The 18,212-nt window shown below is 39.3% G+C and overlaps 1 protein-coding gene across 5 annotated transcripts in view; it reads left to right on the forward strand.

The window, feature by feature from the left end:
* Positions 1-16,701, forward strand: part of LOC139131182 (rho GTPase-activating protein 7-like) — a 123,369-nt gene extending 106,668 nt beyond the window's left edge. For all 5 annotated transcript variants that reach the window (XM_070697152.1, XM_070697153.1, XM_070697155.1 and 2 more), the window contains 13 exons: positions 900-960; positions 2,283-3,867; positions 4,305-4,542; positions 6,547-6,606; positions 7,866-7,991; positions 9,851-10,083; positions 10,490-10,615; positions 10,999-11,129; positions 12,127-12,318; positions 12,673-12,819; positions 13,125-13,288; positions 13,718-14,020; positions 14,517-16,701. In XM_070697152.1, the coding sequence (XP_070553253.1) occupies positions 900-960; positions 2,283-3,867; positions 4,305-4,542; positions 6,547-6,606; positions 7,866-7,991; positions 9,851-10,083; positions 10,490-10,615; positions 10,999-11,129; positions 12,127-12,318; positions 12,673-12,819; positions 13,125-13,288; positions 13,718-14,020; positions 14,517-14,634 (3,484 nt within the window). In that variant the 3' untranslated portion in view covers positions 14,635-16,701. The remainder of the gene's footprint in view (positions 1-899; positions 961-2,282; positions 3,868-4,304; positions 4,543-6,546; positions 6,607-7,865; positions 7,992-9,850; positions 10,084-10,489; positions 10,616-10,998; positions 11,130-12,126; positions 12,319-12,672; positions 12,820-13,124; positions 13,289-13,717; positions 14,021-14,516) is intronic.
* The last annotated feature ends 1,511 nt before the right edge of the window (positions 16,702-18,212 follow it).

The following is an 18,212-nucleotide window of genomic DNA, read 5'->3' on the forward strand; positions in this document are numbered from 1 at the left end:
TACCATGTGTAATTCTACAACTGCTGCAGCTAAACCCTATCACCACCGTGGTTTGAACCGATCCTATTGTTTTCTATTGTAAAGTTGGACCTCTAGAAAGGGCAATGGGGGTGAGAAGGTCAAAAGAGATAAGAACAGATGCTGTGGAAAAGTTTTTGTAAATTTCCTCAGATGACAAAGGAATGTTTAGAGACACTGGGAAAAGTTTGGGAGTTTTTGTTGTCACTTTCAAAATATTGCTGTTGGAACTGACACAGAGGAACTGTTTGGTAACCCTGAAGTTGGCAATGCTGAAAAATCAAACATGAAGATGACATGACAAAATGACAAGAAGAAAGCAGTTATACAATATGATGTTATATGATTTTACCTTTCACCTCAATGGTTAAGCCCAAACCCATTGTTATCAATGGTGAATGTGGACTTGTTAACAGGGCATGTAGGGGGGAATTACAGGTTAATAAGGATCAAAATAGAAGCCACAATATTACAGAAACGTAAGTCAGTATGACGACGATGAACTCAGCAACCTCAGCCAGCCTTGATTGTATAACGTGCAGTGACCTTCTTTCAATTAACTTGCAATTCAGAGAAATGTCCTTAGTTAGAATTGTGGCATTTGTATACACCTTCGTAGAAAGATCAAGCCATTTAGATTTCCCGTCTGACAGTGAAAAAAGCAACTTACACACATAGATGGTAAAAATAATGACATGCATAGTTTGTTGAAAACAACTACATGTAATGTGACTACAAAATGAAAGCAGGTTTTGTGGTTTACATATTGATTTTACTATGCAAATATTTGTGATTTTTTAAGAGTAATGGTCAGTTTATATTCACTTTGATAGTTTTAATCAACTTCTGATGTGAGTTTCTATTGTTTTTCGCTCCTACAGACGACTGAATATTCTCAACAAATGTGCTTCTTTGAAGATTGAGACCACTGCTAAAAGAACAGTAAGTAGACAGTGACTTTCCTACACTCACACATACAGCCAAACATCTGACAAATGTCAAGCATGTAATGGATGAACCGTTCCATGCCCCTCTATCAAGGTATCCTAATCAGCACGCTCCATTTCAAACAGTAGAGCTCCACCAAAGTTTTGTGGTCCAAGGGTCTAAATGTGTTCCAACAAACTCAGACTGGACCTGTTAGTTTCTGAAATTGTGTTGCCAAACATTTAAAGACGAGATTATACAAGTTTCATGTCACCAGAAGACAGTGTATTCAAAGACTAATTTTAGTGTCTTGCGTATATCATGTCTGGTTGATTACCTAAGGTCAGGTTGATTCATCACAGCGGTAATTGTAATGTATCCCATACCCTCATTAGCATTTGACGAAAATGCTAAATTTTACTCAGGTTCATCTTATAATTAATCACCAGTGAACCATTGTGAAACAGTTTGAAAACATGTTTACGACAAACTAAAGAATATTTTTCAGTGAAGGCAATCTTTTGTTCAATGTTAAGAATTAGGGTCTGCTGATTTGAACATCTGTTAACAGCTACAAGTACTGTTAGGTTACAAAAGCCACAGTTTTAACCTTCTAACAAGATGTTTACCTGTAACCCGGGCAATGAGACGCAGTCAACACCTCGTGAAGCACGATCGCACAGCTTGCGCAGATAATTTTGGTTTTTGCATGAAAATAGAAGTTTCATATCCCCATAATGAGATGTAACACAGTGTAGGTGTATTGAATGGCTGAACGCTGCTAATAATAAACAGATTTGATTTTTAGCTCTGTTTGGCCATGCCGTTGGTGAATCAGATATAGTATTTTAAAATGTAAAAGTGAGTGTGTGAGCAAATACAGCTGAGAGAGCAGCGCTGTACAAATGAGAATTATAGCAAAATACAACACTGTCAATTTTGTAGGGGTAGTTGTGAGGAGGGCAGTAGCCAAGAGGTGGTCCTCTAATTGGCAATGACTCGATTTCAAAAGAAAAAAATAGAATGCAAGAGTGGATGTTGAAATGTGAAATATTGAAACAGGTTTAACATCAGTGAATTAAATCAATGTTTGTCGTGACCATGCCCATCTGTTGTCTACTTAAAAATTATGGTAAATACTGATTCCATGACAGGCTGGTGCCAGTAGCTGTGTACATGGTAGATTTTAGAATGTGTTTTGTGTTTCCCGCTGTGCCGGAAACGGATGTATTTGTGCATAGGTTGTATGCCGAAGAGGATTAACTTATGACGAAAGAGAGAGGGAAAAATTATGAGAGTCGCTGGTAGTTATTGAAATATTTTTGTTCCACACGCAGGGAGAAGAATCCGATGAAGACGATCAGTGTGCCCTGAGTCGCAAATGGAAGTTCCAACGGAGTAGTAGGCGCTGGTCACGGAGACTGAACCCGCTGGAAACATACAATCAGGAGAGTAAGTCCGACAGTTTCGGATCGGGTGAGAGAAGGGAGAAGGAATTTAACGAGAGCATGCAAATTGATCCAACGGTGTCCACTGTGAGTAGTTTGCATAATTTGACAAGGGAACAGAAACTGTGTCAGATTTCTGGCCCGGACGTCGATTACAACGCCGTGAAGGGCAACAACGTCAAAACCGGCAGCCTCAAAATGCCTTCACAAAAGAGCAGGGGCCCCGCCCCCCGGGAAGCAATCATTGAAATCTCCTCCCCCATTCTCGTGGAAAAGACTACACACAAGGAATTTCCAACAAATACCCACGAACGCATGAAGGGGGCCAAGAGTCTGCTGAAACGACTGGACAGCTTGAAGGGGAAAAAATATTCCAGTCTGAAGAAAAGGCCTTCCCTGAACACCAAAGATGGTATCAGCATTAGCGGTCCGATTGTGACCAGCTCCAGCAATTTGCAGGAGAAAATTGAACTCTACAACTGTGTAGATTTGAATACTGCACAGGAAAATGAGAGGGAGAAGCAGTTGACGTCACCCTCTGTTACAAGGCGGGCGAAATCAGAATCCCTTTCGTCCAACAAAAGCAAGAGAGGTGGAATGATTTTTAATCAGGACCAGTCAATAGAGGGCATCATTCACTCTTCAGAAACCTCTGACCTGGAGAGTCCTTTGACAACTCCTCAACAGAGTCCTACGAAGGTTACCCGTACACGTTCTGTAGTACGCAGCTGCGATGAAGACGACGAAGTGTTTTCAAGTCAGACATTCCCGCGACTACTTTCGAATGGTTACATCCAGACAGGAACCGGCGGCAGAATCAACACACGTACGGGTAGCTTCAACTTCGGTAGCGATTCTTGCCATGACAATGTTCACGTACCTCGGGCAAGCCCTAACAAACGACGACGCAATTCCGATGACAAGGGTGCGTATAACCGTGGTAGTATTTATGACAATGTGCCAGCAACATTGCACGCCAGCTTGGATCGCATGCCGTTTACAGATGGCAGCCTGGATGACCTGGAAGAGCAGTTGAGACGAGAAATCTGTAATCTTTCCAACTTGGATCACTGCAGGTCCAGCAGTGTGCCTGCCATGTCGGAACTGGAATCATCATTCGTATCGGCCGAGGATCCGTTTAGGTTACACAGGAATATGAGCTCCACCAGCATGTCTTCTGCTGAGATCGAATCCGAGAAACAGGATATCCTTAACAATATCAACCAGTTGCTGATGACAGACAACTTCAACGATGAACACATCGTCTTTGAGGCTAAGGACTCCACCAAGGAGAAAAGCGACTCTGTGTCGCAGAAATCCTACGACACCTGGCAAGAGGAAGATTCTGAAATCGACATGGACGATATCAGTGCAATCAGTGCTGAAGTTGAAAAACTGTTGAATGGAATTAATGAAAATCTGAACCAAATTAATCAGCTTGAAGAGTCAAATAGTGTCCATGACAACTACAGTGGTAAGTTTGAGTAAAACGGTACTTCCAAAATATTCTTTCTTTTTTTTCAATTTTGTGAACCTGGTAGACTTAACATGAATCTTCTGATGAAAAAAAATATTACAGTGAAAGGAAAAAAGGACAGGGCATGTTCCTGAGATTAATTTCCATAGATTTGCATGTTGTACATACATGGATTTGACCATTCAGAGAAAAGGATGTTCAGAAATGAGCGTGCATGAGGGATGTATTCGAAGAGAATGTTGTGTATGTATTCATAAAGTGTATTATGCATTGCAAACTATACCATTCTTTGTCGATAAATAACATCCTTAGCGGAAATTGAATGAATGCTCTGTTTTGAAAATGCAGATAATGAATAAGTTTTAATAAGTGGAGAAGAAAACGCTTGAGCGTACAGCTTACGGGTTGTCTGTTTGTTTGGGTTGGATGTGCAGGTACAGATGATTTGTCAGTGACATCTCCGATACCATCGCCAACACACACTACCCCAGAAATGGAACCCAAGAAGGGTCACGTGGTGAGCGATATGGATGGAGGACTGAGTGCCACATCTTCCTGCCAGGACACCAGTGAAGTGGACACAGCCGGCTCTACCGAAGACATCCATGGAATCATGCAAATCAGAGAACGTCGGGACTCTGGAGTGGGTAGCTCACTGTCACGATCAATGAGGTATGTTGTTGTTTTGAATTTGATTCACAGGGCTGTACGTCGTATGTTTTCATCTTTATGTCTTGGGAAAAAGTTTCATCCTGTGAGTGCCAATGGTGGGATTTCCTTTCTTCAAAACACATTTTACCTTCACCTAGCAATGAATTAGTTGCGTACTTACTTACTCATCAAAGCCGTAAGATGTAGACTATTCCTGTAATATCCAGCATATTAATAGGAACACACGACGGGGTCGTGCAGCCGATTTGATCCCCATCAAGAAATACAAGGACAAGGAAACCCCCCAGCATAAAGTAAGCCATGTGGGGTAGGGAAGATAATTTGATTAAACAGAAATGTGTGCCTCGAAATATTTCTTCCATACATAGACCAGTATTTTCCAAATGAGTATCATCATGTACAATGCCAGCCAATTACAGGCATTTATGTGAACAGTGTGCAAAGTTGAATATTACGAATGTCCAACTGGGATCTCTCTTTGAGCGCTGTTGCCGAGACTCCGTGATTGTGACCAAGATGTTACAGATAACATCAGACTGCAAGAATAAGTCACAATGAAGGAAGGATCTTGGATTGCATCTTAGCCTTTAATACCAACATTACACAATAATTTTCTCTGTGTAGTGCCCACAAGGAATGAAATCGAGTAACCACATTAAAAGTACATGACACTGGGCATGCATCATTGCTGTCTATCATAGTCAGACTTGATTTTTCTGTTCATTCTGGAATAGTATTGTTTGAATCCGGGTGACCCAGATCATGGAAGTCTGGTGATAAACCCTTCCTTCTGCAGACTTTGGTACATGCCCTCTACTTCCAAAGGGACGGGTGGAACCATTTACAGAGAAATGGGAGGGAAGTGTCAAACTAAAACTGTAGCGTGAAATTAGCTGTTATGGGTAGGCAGTTACATTTGAAGCTTTGCATCAGCTATTTATGTCAGAAGAATGCGTGAGTAGGTGAAGGCATTTGTGCTGTACAGACAGAAAATCAGCAAAAATTGGTACCTGAAAACCAGTGCAGTTTTTTTTTTAAATGGAACGTGAGGTTTTACCGTTCATTACGAGAAAACGTGATTAGCTAGGGGTTCCATCGCACGCTTACGAGTGTTTTGGGTGGGCGCATCGTGCTCTGGAGTATGAAACCAACTAACTGCTGGCCTTGAAATAAGTGGTTTTTGATGAAATATCATAGAGGTTAAAAAATACAAGGCTCGATCCAAGATATGAAGATTCCTAGAATGACTGATGGTGTGTGCTGAAAACAATGAAACGTTTCATGATTGTTTAGGGTCTTAACCCTTTGAGTGCTGTAATTTTGTCCTTCCAAAAATTAAGTGCAACATTTTGCCAATTTTATGAGTTTTTCTCTAATTATTTTGATTATTTTGGACCAAAAGGATATCACATTTCATTGGCTTAAGTTTCTTATCAAAATTTTGTAAAAACTCAGAAAAAATTGACTTCAGTATATTTTAGGAAGGTGACAAAAATTGACTTTGACATTCAAAGGGTTGATACAAAGAAATTCAAGTTAGATTTTACTACTGTGTAATTACATTATGTCAGGTGATTTCTGACCATTCAAATAATCCCTTTAAGACCTGCAAATGTAGGGAGAATTTATTGTAGCTATGCAATATTTCACGCAATGTATGTTTCTTTACAATGAGGACGACAGTTGTGTCCTCCAAAATGGCTTGGATAGAGCTTGTTAAATCCACTACTGTATGGGCGAACATACTCACGGGCAGTGTGTGAGTGTGCAATGATATACTTCTGTGACAGAACAATGGAAATGCAACTAACCTTTCCTTTCAGTGAAAGTCAATCTGTAGACTGGCAAACAAAAAAGACAGACGGACATTATCTCAAAAGGAAAGCTCTGATTTATGTAAATTACTGATGGTAAAATCCGCGTTCATTGTTTGAATCTAAATCCGCTGCAGTTTTGGTGTTTTGCCGTAACAAATTTCCATTGCTTTCTTATTTCACTTCACAGGCGTCCACGCATCAGATGGCACAGCTTCTCCAAATCTCACCGACCAAGTCTTAATTCAAGGTAAGGAAGAACGCAGTGGATTTGGGTTTTTTCGAGGTAGAGTACATGAGCATCACGATACAATACACGAGTCTGTGTTCTGTAGCCCCAGTGGACTCCCTGCATATTTTATGCTAATGAGCTACGTCACAGATCACCTGCCTCCATATATGGATATTTGTATGCTCTTAGGCAAAAAAGGAGAGAAAAATCCTGCTTTTTATCAACATGTCTGATGTGTCTATGGCAAAGCATCGCAGAGGTAGATGAGAAAAAGGATTTCAATCAAAATTTAATATTTTTATTTTCTTCTAAAATAAGGTCTCTTTGAAGTGATCGACAAATTTTAATTTAACGAAAACAGCCTCTTTCAGGCAGAGTATGCAAATTTTTCTTTGTTCATACTGAAATCACTTCAATTTTTACCACATATTTTTCAACAAATTTTACATCACAAGAAGCTTTATTTTGTTTTATTCTTTTAAAATGGAAAACCATTTTGGGATTTGAACAGTGTGCATCTGAGTGGATTAATTCAACCATAATTTAACATTCTCCTTGTATGGTGGCTGCTCTCGCACAACTTCCTCCCACGCAGGGTGTTGCTAAAAATAGAACCTCATTTGGCAATTGAAATCATCAGTGTGCACACGGAGTGAGATCAGTTGCGGCGTGATCATCCTAGCTCACGCATCTCAGCTCACTCCTTCGAATTACCATGACAGTAGCTTCTTGTTCCCTGTCTTCATCTACAATGGTGCCTTCAAAATCAGAGTCGGTGAATGTGCTCATGTATGTATTAATGCTCTCAGCAATTCAGCTGTCTGTTTCTCTTTGTTCTCTCCATCGGAGGGATGTGTTTTTACATCCCCAGCTTCGGCAGGTTGTCTTTTCAGCTCTTTGAGATGTACAAAATTGCAGCCACTACCTCTGTGTACATTTCAAAACAAAAACATCTTATTTCACATTCAAGCCACTTTTCAGCGTCCTTTGTGTGTCTTAAATTTTACAAGATATTTCAGAGAATTTTTTATTTCTTATCGCCCCATTCAAGAGCATGTTTTCTTTTCGATACATTTTGTACGATTTTTGTTCCCACATTGCATTTTCAGAATTGTTTTCTCTGACAAAATTATCGGAATAATGTCGACTTATGTTACGTTGCTCTTTCTCATCATGCCGATCACAGCGTATGCAAAAGAAAAAAAAATTAGGGATGTTGACACACTCGTGTTCACTCATGATGTGTTTTTTTTTCATATTTCTTCTACACATTACAGGCCGTTCCAAATTCATAATTTGTCTGCTGGCCAGATCATGGTTCTGCGCAAACTAGCACTGCTGAAGCTTACAGCCATGATGGAACGGCACTCTGTGTCGAACAGATCATGGTCGGGCTGGATCAAGTGAGTAACAACCTTTTATATTTTACAATTCCTAACCAGCATTCGCATGTAACAAACAAGCTCTTTTCTATGATATTACCTTTTATCCATTAATTAATCAAATCAAAAATAATCATATTTAAGACTTAACCCTGTAGGTATCTAAATGAAATATATACGTTTTTGCACAAATTGCCAAAAAACCCAGATTTTTAAAAAAATTTTTTTCTAATTTTTTTACTCAGCCTTTTATTAATTTTTAAAAAAATTTACCCTGCCAAAGAAAAGCAATATTCTAAATATTATGTGAAAGACAGACAGATGGTTGCTGAAAGATTTTAATCACCCCTGTGTGCCTCATATATTTAACATCTTGAGAGCCTAGTAGCTGACATCAGAACAGAGCGGATGAGAACGGCATAGCCATGGCAACCATCGAGTACTCTCGGCTATTGACACAAACCAGAAGATTTTGATCACAGCATTACGGGTCATAGACCTGAATTCTTTATTTGTTAATGACAGCGTTAATATTTAGGACCTGTGGTGATAGTAGTATCGTGTTAGCGAGAGATGTTTAGGCTGGTGGGGAGGGCAGGTGGTTCCCCTTCTACATAAATCTTTGATGTCGCGCTGGCTATTTACCGATTTGTGTATGGCAGCAAAACAGGCAGGCTTGATTTATAGGACATTTTTCAGATTGAAAGCATCACCTGTGAAGGAGTTAGGCATCAGAATCGTAACACTGTTGAGGAGTTAGGCGTCTGAAGCTAACACTGTGAATGAGTTAGGCGTCTGGAGCTGACACTGTTTTGCTGTGGAAAACTGGTGTCATCAGTTGTTTCTTGCTGCGTGTTTTTGAGGCAAACATATGAAGCAGGGTAGCACCGGGCTGTAGCATATTGAGTGGTTGAGCCACAGAAATATGAACATTTATTCACTGTTTCTTCAATTATATCTTTTTTCAAAATTTTCTGAAATTTTTTAGGGTAGTTTAAAGCAATGAAAAAAGGAAACGGCTAGAAAGTTTGTTTTACGATTCTTTTTCTGAATTTTAATACATATTAATTTGGATTTTTGAACATCAACTACAGCAGGCAGTTCACCAAGGAAGTGAAAATGGTGAAATTATTCAAATATGTGTCGTGATCACAAATTTGAAACAAAAAACAACATATGTTCTAATCATACGGAATTTTTTAAATATTTTTCTGCTCTCATTGCATATATCTATTCATATATGTATTTGCATGCATTTTTTTGATAAAAAGAGAACTCCTCAGGCTAGGCTATGGTAATGCTTTGTACCATCATTCAAATCACCTTAAAGTCCTATAGGCATTCTGAGAACAATCAACATGCCACAATGGCACAATGTCAAATTGCTGTCAAATTACACAAGCGTTCGCTAAAAATAGAACGTTTCGTGAAGGCCCTTTGCCAAATTGGGTCAGAGAAGTATCAAGTAACGAATCTAAATTTGTCTTGTTGGGTTGATACGAAAATATACTCATGGAAAACAAATATTGCTCTCAGCAACAAACTGCGACAAAGTGCAAATCTCTTGGGTGCGCTGTGCAAAAGTGCTTACGTCCGGATAAGTTAGTTTTCATGAACCAGATGAGTTTATGAAAAGCAGTAACAGTAATAGGGACGATTTTGTGATATCTTTTATGATTTCTGCAACACATAACTTAACCTGTAACAACGTGAAAAGAATTTTTTGCTAATCCAGAAATTGTGAAGCTGTGTCATCACTAATAGAGTAAAAGAAATGATCTGTTTCCAAAATTTGTAGTGAGATGAATGCGACGTGCTGAACCAAATTAAATTCACACTGTAATCACATAGCTTCTGCTTTTTTCTTGTTTTGTGCACAGGGTGATGCCCCGTTTTATGCGCAGGCCAAAGATGCCCGATTATAAGGACAAAAACGTATTCGGTGTGCCGCTGCATGTCACGCTCCAGCGTACCGGCCAGCCACTGCCCCAGACCATACTCTTTGCGATGAGATACCTCAGAAACACGGCCCCCGATGCGGTGGGGATATTCCGCAAGCCGGGCGTCAGGACCAGGATCCAACAGCTGAAGAAAAACTGCGAGATGAAACCAGGTAAGATACTGTTTACAAAGTGGTATGTTTGTGCTATGACAACGTATGAGGAGGAAACCCTCTTTTCAAAAGTCAATGATATTTATTACTGTGATTTTGCAAAAAAGTCAACTTCTGACATTTAAAAGCGGATTCCCACCGCATTGAAGTAACATTTGGTATTTAATATTTCTCATCACGCGTAGATAGACTCTGCACTCAGAGGGAGTCACTCTTCGTAGGTTATTCACATCTGTAAGACATTCACCCCTTGTTATTCACACTCACAGCAGCTCTACAGCAAAAAAATTCCATTTCTTGGCTTGGATTATTTTTTGACCTCTGTAACAACCCTACGTTACATTTCTGCTGTCATCAACTCACTTCACACATAATAACTTTGTTTTTTTTGTGCACCCACTTTCAGATCATGCTGATTACGAGGGAATGATGGCCTACGATGTCGCTGACATGCTGAAGCAGTATTTCCGAGAACTACCCGAGCCTCTCCTGACAACCAAGCTGTCAGAAACATTCCTGAATATCCACACATGTAAGTAAAATTTGGCATTTTCCTTCCTCTAGAAATCTCTACTTCTTGACTTTGATAAGCCTGTGTTAGTTAACAAGGTTCTATCACCACCAACATCAATAAGTGGTCTCTATCAGTGTTGCCATAGATACACCATGGCTGTGTGCCTATGTGTGTAGATGTTTTTTTATAAATTTTCCCAACAACCGTCAGAGTATCAAAACTTTTCATTTATAAGCATAGACATGGCAATTTCATACTGGTATTAATTTGATATTTGATATTTCTTTTTAAAAAAAGCATACTTTTGCCTGTTTGTGGTGTTCACTTTTCAGAACATTCATCAAATATCTGTGACCTGTATCTCACAAATGTTCTGTCCTTTTCTTGATTGTTCAACACAGCCATGCCGAAAGACCTACGCCTTCAGGCACTGCAGGCCACCATAATGCTGATGCCGGACGAAAACCGTGAGGTGCTGCAGTCGCTGTTGCTGTTTCTCAGTGATATCGCCCAGCATTCAGACACCAACCAGGTGAGCGTGCTCAAAAAAACTGTGTAGAATGTCATTGTACGTTTTGCGTGAGCAAGTCTGGAGGAGCGTGCTTTCTCTCTGTGTGGGTCAGAATATTTGAATGTTTTCTTCAATGAATTCAGTGGGCCAAGTAAAGTTGAATTATGTATTGGTGTTGTCTTGTCATTTCTAAAAAAAATCAAAATTTTAAACTTTCCTTTGAGATATCAAGACATCAAGGAAAGAAAACAACTGACAGGACATAATTTCAAGTATTTTAACATGATGATTCATAGACCTCCCCCCACATGTAATTGTGAAACATTTAAAATTTCCCCACGCTACAGTATTACCCTTTGACTTATACTTAATTGTAAGCTGAACTCCCATGAAGATTTTCTCTAATGCTACATCATGATGTTGTCAACTTTCAACTTTTTCTCCATTTTCTGGGTAATTCATGGCCAGTAAGACGTGACTTGATGGCTAGAAATCTTAATTGTCCTTGGCATTTGTCATTCTTCAGGATGTGTCTGCCTGCCTCTGTGTCTGTCTGTTGTTTCTTACCTTCTGTTGCTTCTTCATCAAAGAATTAATTTGAACGTCAGCCAACAGTGGCCTTGTCAGTCGGAGACTGTAAACCTGTTTGAGAAAGTTTGGCTTTTTTGCAAATTTTGTTGACAGATCTTCACAGGCCTTGATGTTCTCTTTGTGTGTTGTCTTTTATCGACTAAGTGCTGCCAGTTGGAAAAAAAATCTGGATAGATAGGAGGGTAATAAACTCACAAAGCTGGTCTATCTAGCAGAATTATTTCTTGATTTTAGAGTCCTCCGCCATCTGTGCTTGTTGTTTTGCCTCCTTCATGCCATAAAGCAGACATATCATTCTGCAATATCCTGTTTTAAAAATTTTAAACCTTTGAACCGTAGTTTACAATATGCCAGTTGCTTCCACCGAAATTCATAATTTTTAAGCGATTTCTTCTTATTCCTCGGATATTTTTTTCTCCTCCGGCAGATGACCGCCCATAATTTAGCTGTGTGCTTCGCCCCCTCACTCTTTCACATGAGTGGGCCCCGCGGAGGGACAAGTCCGCAGAGGCGACGACGGGCTCAGCTCGGCAAGCCAGATCAGAAGGAGCTGAGTGACAACATTGCTGCCCATGAATGCCTCGCTCTCATGATCAGAGAAGTCAAAAAACTGTTTGTGGTGAGTTGTGTTGGATCACATTCTGTTTCTTTCATGAATTCCACTATTTAATGCTTGTTTTTAAAAGTATCGTATTTTCATCCTTTGACAAATCGAAAGTAAAGAAAATTGTCAGGATAGTGTTTCAGTGCTATTTACCAAGTTAGTCTGTTATACCCCCACAATACCACTAGAATTTACCAAATTACATACTCTTATATCGTAAATAAATGTGTGAGAATTCACGCTGTGTGATGAGTGGGTGCATGGCTGTATAACATAATCATGTTTCAGTCTTGGGAAAAAAGAGTTCATACTTATCCGTGTTTATTTTATCAAAAAGGTTGAACTAACCTTTCTCTTCCCGTGCCACAGATACCAGAAGACACCATGATGAAATGTCACTTCTCCTACATGGAACTTGGAGAGCCGGCCGCTCTGAATGAGCTGGGACGCAACTCCGGGGATGACAATCCCGGCTACCAGAACTATCTAGAAGAGTGCATACAGGGAGTTCTCAAAGTAAGTAATTAGGACTGTTGTTGAGGAAGCCCTGTGTCATAGGGGTTGCAATCAGTAACCAGGAAGAAGCTTTAAATGGAGATCAGTGCTAATATTAGGCAAACATTTTGCTTCTATCCATGTTCCACCAAAGCCTTTTTGTTATGACAACATGTTTTGAAGACATATTCTGAAATGACTGTGATTCCTTTGTGGCTAATGTTAGACCCAACATTGTGCTTCCGTCATTGCTCCCTCACAGCCTTTTTGTGCAGTACCATGTTTTTACATGTTCTGAAACGTGTGTCATTCCTTTTGCGTTGCAGGAAGCCAGGGACAAATTCAAAGGGTGGGTTTCTTGTCCGTCGGAGGAAGGAACCGAGCTTGCCTACAAAAAGGTTGGAGACGGTCATCCACTGAGACTGTGGAAATGTTCAGCAGAAATTGAGGCACCCCCAACAGAGTTGCTTAATCGGCTTTTGCGTGATAGGTGAGTCTGATAACACTGTTTCTGTCGTCACCAAGAGTCTAGAAATGTTTTGAATTGTTTCTCATTTCAAAACTGACATCCATCTCTGTGACCGTTAAGAAAGTTTAAGAAACCGAAATTCAGTATTTATTATCATAGTCATGACTGTGTATTTGTTGTGTAGAAATTGAACTTGCAAACATTTAAGTATGACCAAGTGTCTTTAGCAAAAATATGCCAGTCTATTTTAATGTAATAATTGACTGCCCTACAGAAAGGGTACATAAAGAAATGAACTCGATCCTGTCCCCACCTGTGGACAAGTCCAACTTCATCATTGGAAAACTCTGAGTTTAGGGCTGATCCATTGTAGTGAAGCGGTTAAGATGGAAGCAACAAATGGCGTGTATAATTGAAGATTTTTTTTTTTGTTGATGTTGTCTGTGGCAGGCATTCATGGGATGAGGACTATGCCAAGTGGAGAATAGTTGAGAAATTGGACAGTGAGACTGAAGTGTTCCAGTATGTGCGTAACTCCATGGCTCCCCACCCTAGCAGGGATTACTGTGTGGTGCGGAAGTGGAAAACAGACTTACCGAGAGGAGCGTGTGTGTTAGTTTCCACGTCTGTGGAGCATCCCGACGCAGCGTTGATCGGCGGCATCAGGGGCACAGTCCTCGCATCCAGGTATCTGATTGAGCCGTGTGGAGCTGGAAAATCAAGGCTGACATACATCTGCCGTATTGACTCAAGGTGAGCCATCTACCAAGTTTTCTTATTTCTTCACATCAAGTTCATAGGAGTAGTGATTTTTCTGTAGATATTGAGCAAAGTGTGAAACATTTTGCAGTCACACTGATACTCCCATTAAATGTATTTATGTATGCCAAACATGGGATGACTGACAATCAGTAGACACACCTGAGGTTGCATAAAGGGATTGTCTTAGGGGCTCTGAATATAAGTGATGATATGAGAGTGAACTCCCTAGGTTACTAACAATTCACACCATTAATCCATTAATCTTCAGTCTTGCCCAAAACATATTTGTGGCACATTTTGAATGGAAAATATTAGCCTAAAATCATAAGGCCTAAGCACATGTTGAAATTGTGCAAGAAGTTATGAACTGATGCTGGTCTCAGTTTCAGATAAATTACATATTTCACAAATGCTTTTACAAACTGTTGAAAATGTAGCGGTGCATTTTGATTAATTGCACACTTTTTTGTCTGTTTGATTTTTGCAGGGGCCGAAGTGTTGAGTGGTACAATAAAGCCTTCGGTCAGATGTCGGCAAACATGATCGGCAGACTTCGAGACTCGTTTAAACATTCCAGCGCTGAGGGACCCGAAACAAAGGTGTGAACAAGGCTTTCTTCCCCATCAAAATAATATCCCAGGTCAGATCCCTATGATGGGAGGAAGGCTGGTTTGTCACTGGTGATATGTGCTGGTCATTGTGTCACTCGTACAGAGATGAAACTGCCGGGCAGGATGGTATTTGCTCAGTATGGGGTGAAGTGCCTACACGATGGAGTTGTCTCCATCTGTTTGTCACCTCACAGTGAAGACGTACTTGCTGAAATGTAAGATGAACTACCAACCCAGGGCACTGTGGAAAAGGAACTCAATCAAACATCTAGCCAAAACATTTATTTACAACTTTCTTGACCTTTTTTATTAAAAAACGAAAGAAGCTACACACTCAGTGACTCTGCATCGTGAGGTGCATTTTGGTAAGAAGCCAGCTGCTTATTGGTTGTGCAGCTGCTGGAAGGCCAGATAAGCCAATCAGAATCAACGTTCTTTACAGAGCCAGTACCAGTACAGTGCATACACTGTGTGTTTGTTCATTTTACCCATGTGAACAATGACAAAACAAACCAAGAACTGTACCTATTTTGTAATTTTGTCGTTTTACAACTCTCCCTTTAGACATCAGCGAAACGGGAGCAGAAATTGAAGCTTTTTACAACCAGGTTATCTGGACTATTTTTGTACCAAGGAAAGTAATTTGCTTTTGCCAAGGAGTAAAAGCTCAGAAATCGAAGTCAGTATCTATACCTATGTTACACCCCCTAACAAGTATTATGAACAGGGCTCCATATTCTTATTTATATAGCTTGCTCGGGACAGGGCTAAATTTCATGTTGTTTATTTGAAAGTAGCCAGCTTTAGCCGAGACTTGGCCCAGGACAGCATTATCATTCGTTAAAATATAATCATATTTATTTAAGTTGACATATCAGGGATAATTTTACTGAAGTCAGACAAGTGAACGGAACTGCTTGAGAGAACCATAAAATGTTGCATTTCCTGTGAGCGACACGGGCAGTTTGACAATTTTTTCAGTTGTATATTCAGTGTAAAAACTATCAAGTTTCGCTGTTTTTTAGTTTTTCTTTATTTAGTTTGCACAAGTCACAGGGCAAGGGTTGTTGTTAGGAGCGTTAGTTGATTGACAAAACTGACAAATTTAACGTTGGTTGTAACATGATGGGTTTTGGGTAGGTTTTATTTTTTGAGGGTGATTGTGGTGGAGGTACGAATCCAACTTGTTGCTTATTGCTGTAACATCACCAGTAACCCTTATTGACTCAATCACTCCAGGCGCACTGTCCGTTCCATTGCGTCTTCAGGACATTCACACAAGCAGTGTGCCCCTGCATTTTTTGTATTGTTTTATATATTTTTGTTTTTCTCTCCATGTTTCACTGTCTCTGCTAAGAACTTTCCACAAGTATCTTGGGACTTCTCTTACTTTGACCACCGTGTGCATAGTGGCAGGAGTACTACGACTGTATCTTGCCGACTGTATAAAAAATGTGTTTTTAGTTTCTCGCACCTGTGCTTAAAGATTCAGTAGGGGTAGAATATGGTAGATGCATAGAACACTCATCAGATGTTCTGAGATGTTTTAAGTGAGTGATCCATAATGTTGGCCCCGGTTGGCTGATATTCACATATAGAGACCAAAGAATTTTAAGAAATCATAATTAATAACATATTTATTTTCTACAGCGAGAAATACAATATTTATTTTATGGATCTTTTTCGCCCATGAACTTTTCAGACATTATTTTTATCCGTGAGAGTGTTACTTTAAAGATGTAATACTGCAGTGCTTTTGTCATGCAGTAATATCAGTTGAGGAGTGCTGAAATCTTACATCATTTATTTTTTTCAGCATTTTGACATCTGAAAACCAGAAATGACTTTAATGTTGACTTGTCTCCCTTTCAAGTTCACTGTCAACTTGTGAGTCAATATCTGTTTTTTTCACTGTTCAAATGTAAACAAAAACAGTGGTCAAATTTGTAATCCCACAGAACTATGATATTTACTCTTGTTTTTCAAAGTAATGTATATATATATATGTCATATAAGTTAAAAAATAATAAAAAAAATCCCGTATGAAGTTGGAATAAAAGACCTCTTGCGTTGTGTATTTGTATCCCGTAATTGGCTGCAGTGTAAGAGCATTATAGTTAGTATGGATGGAATGCGATTGCTTTGATATGTCAAACTTGATCACCGTTTGTGCTTTCAGTGGACCACATTTATCAATTTTTGGCATTCATCTGAGCAGATTTTGGTACATTCAGTTTGTGGGAGTTTAGCAAAAGTGGACTTGGGTGTTTTTAAAGAAGTGCAGTCCTCAACTTTCACACAAACCCTCTGTAAAGACCCTTAATCCATTCCCTTTGTTTGCCGTCCTTGGATTTTGAAAAACCTACCAGCCAGCTAGCAAAAAAAAAACAAACGAAACAAACACACAACATAGATCAATCGCATAAACTTTAACTTTCCCATTGGTGTATGGGTCACAAGTATGAAAATCATCTGTTACATTTACAATGCATTGTTTTTTATGCTCTTTGAAAGCAATGCTTGGAAACACAGGTTATATTTGTATAAGTACAACAAGCATACTTAGAGTTAGGTGACTGTGAGTCTGAACAAAATTCCATAATAAACAATGGCAATAAACACTATACCAGTGCATAGGCCCTAGTGTACCACATGTATAGTGTGATAGTAATCAACTGGTTGTGTTACGCAGATCTATAGTTTGTCTCTGACGGAGGTTTATGCACTAGGTAGTCACAGGCAAGAGTAAAACTATTAAATAACAAGATCTCAATTATGAATAAAAGCATATTTGCGACAAATGTAAAAGATGCAATTACGTATTACGACGATGTTTACGAAGTTTGAAGAAAACAAAATATATTTGAATTAACACCTAATGAAGGAACATAAGAACTTCACCGTTTACGCAATATCTTCAATTTTGCAATGTGTCTAAGTTCATTCTTTCATTCATTCATTCATTCATTCATTTATTTATTGCCATAAAGAAATAACAATAACAACTACTATAAACGTTTTACATATTACTGAAAAAGGAAAGAAATGGCAATTTAGGAGCCAAAAAGTAGCTTTTCGCTAATCTGGTTTGGCCCCACCTCAAACTACATGTGCATCACTGTTAAAGGGCTAGAAAGAAAGAAAATCCAGTAAATACAACGAGCTTAAAATGTAAGAATTTACATGACAGTGAGTACTTTACGATTCATCGATGAGGTGTTGTTTTAATGCTTTTCTAAACAGATGTTGTGATGTGAGTGATTTCATGTGAATGGGTAAACTATTCCACAGTTTAGCGCCTGAATATTTAACCGCAAATTTACCGGCATCTGTGTATATCTTCGGAATAGCTAAGTTTTGCTGAAGTTTAAACCTTGTATGTCGGCCATGGTCGACCATATTGAAATAGTCACTAATATGATGGGGAAGATTATAATTGTACAGATCAAAGATGAAATTTCCTATACCAAGTTTATAAAGTTTAAAGATATCAAGAAGACCTAGTTCTTTGAATAGTGGTGCAGACGGCTCTCTGAATCCAGAGTAGGTTATACACCGTAAACACATTTTCT

This window comes from Ptychodera flava, chromosome 4 (genome assembly GCF_041260155.1).
Source record: "Ptychodera flava strain L36383 chromosome 4, AS_Pfla_20210202, whole genome shotgun sequence".
NCBI lineage: Eukaryota > Metazoa > Hemichordata > Enteropneusta > Ptychoderidae > Ptychodera > Ptychodera flava.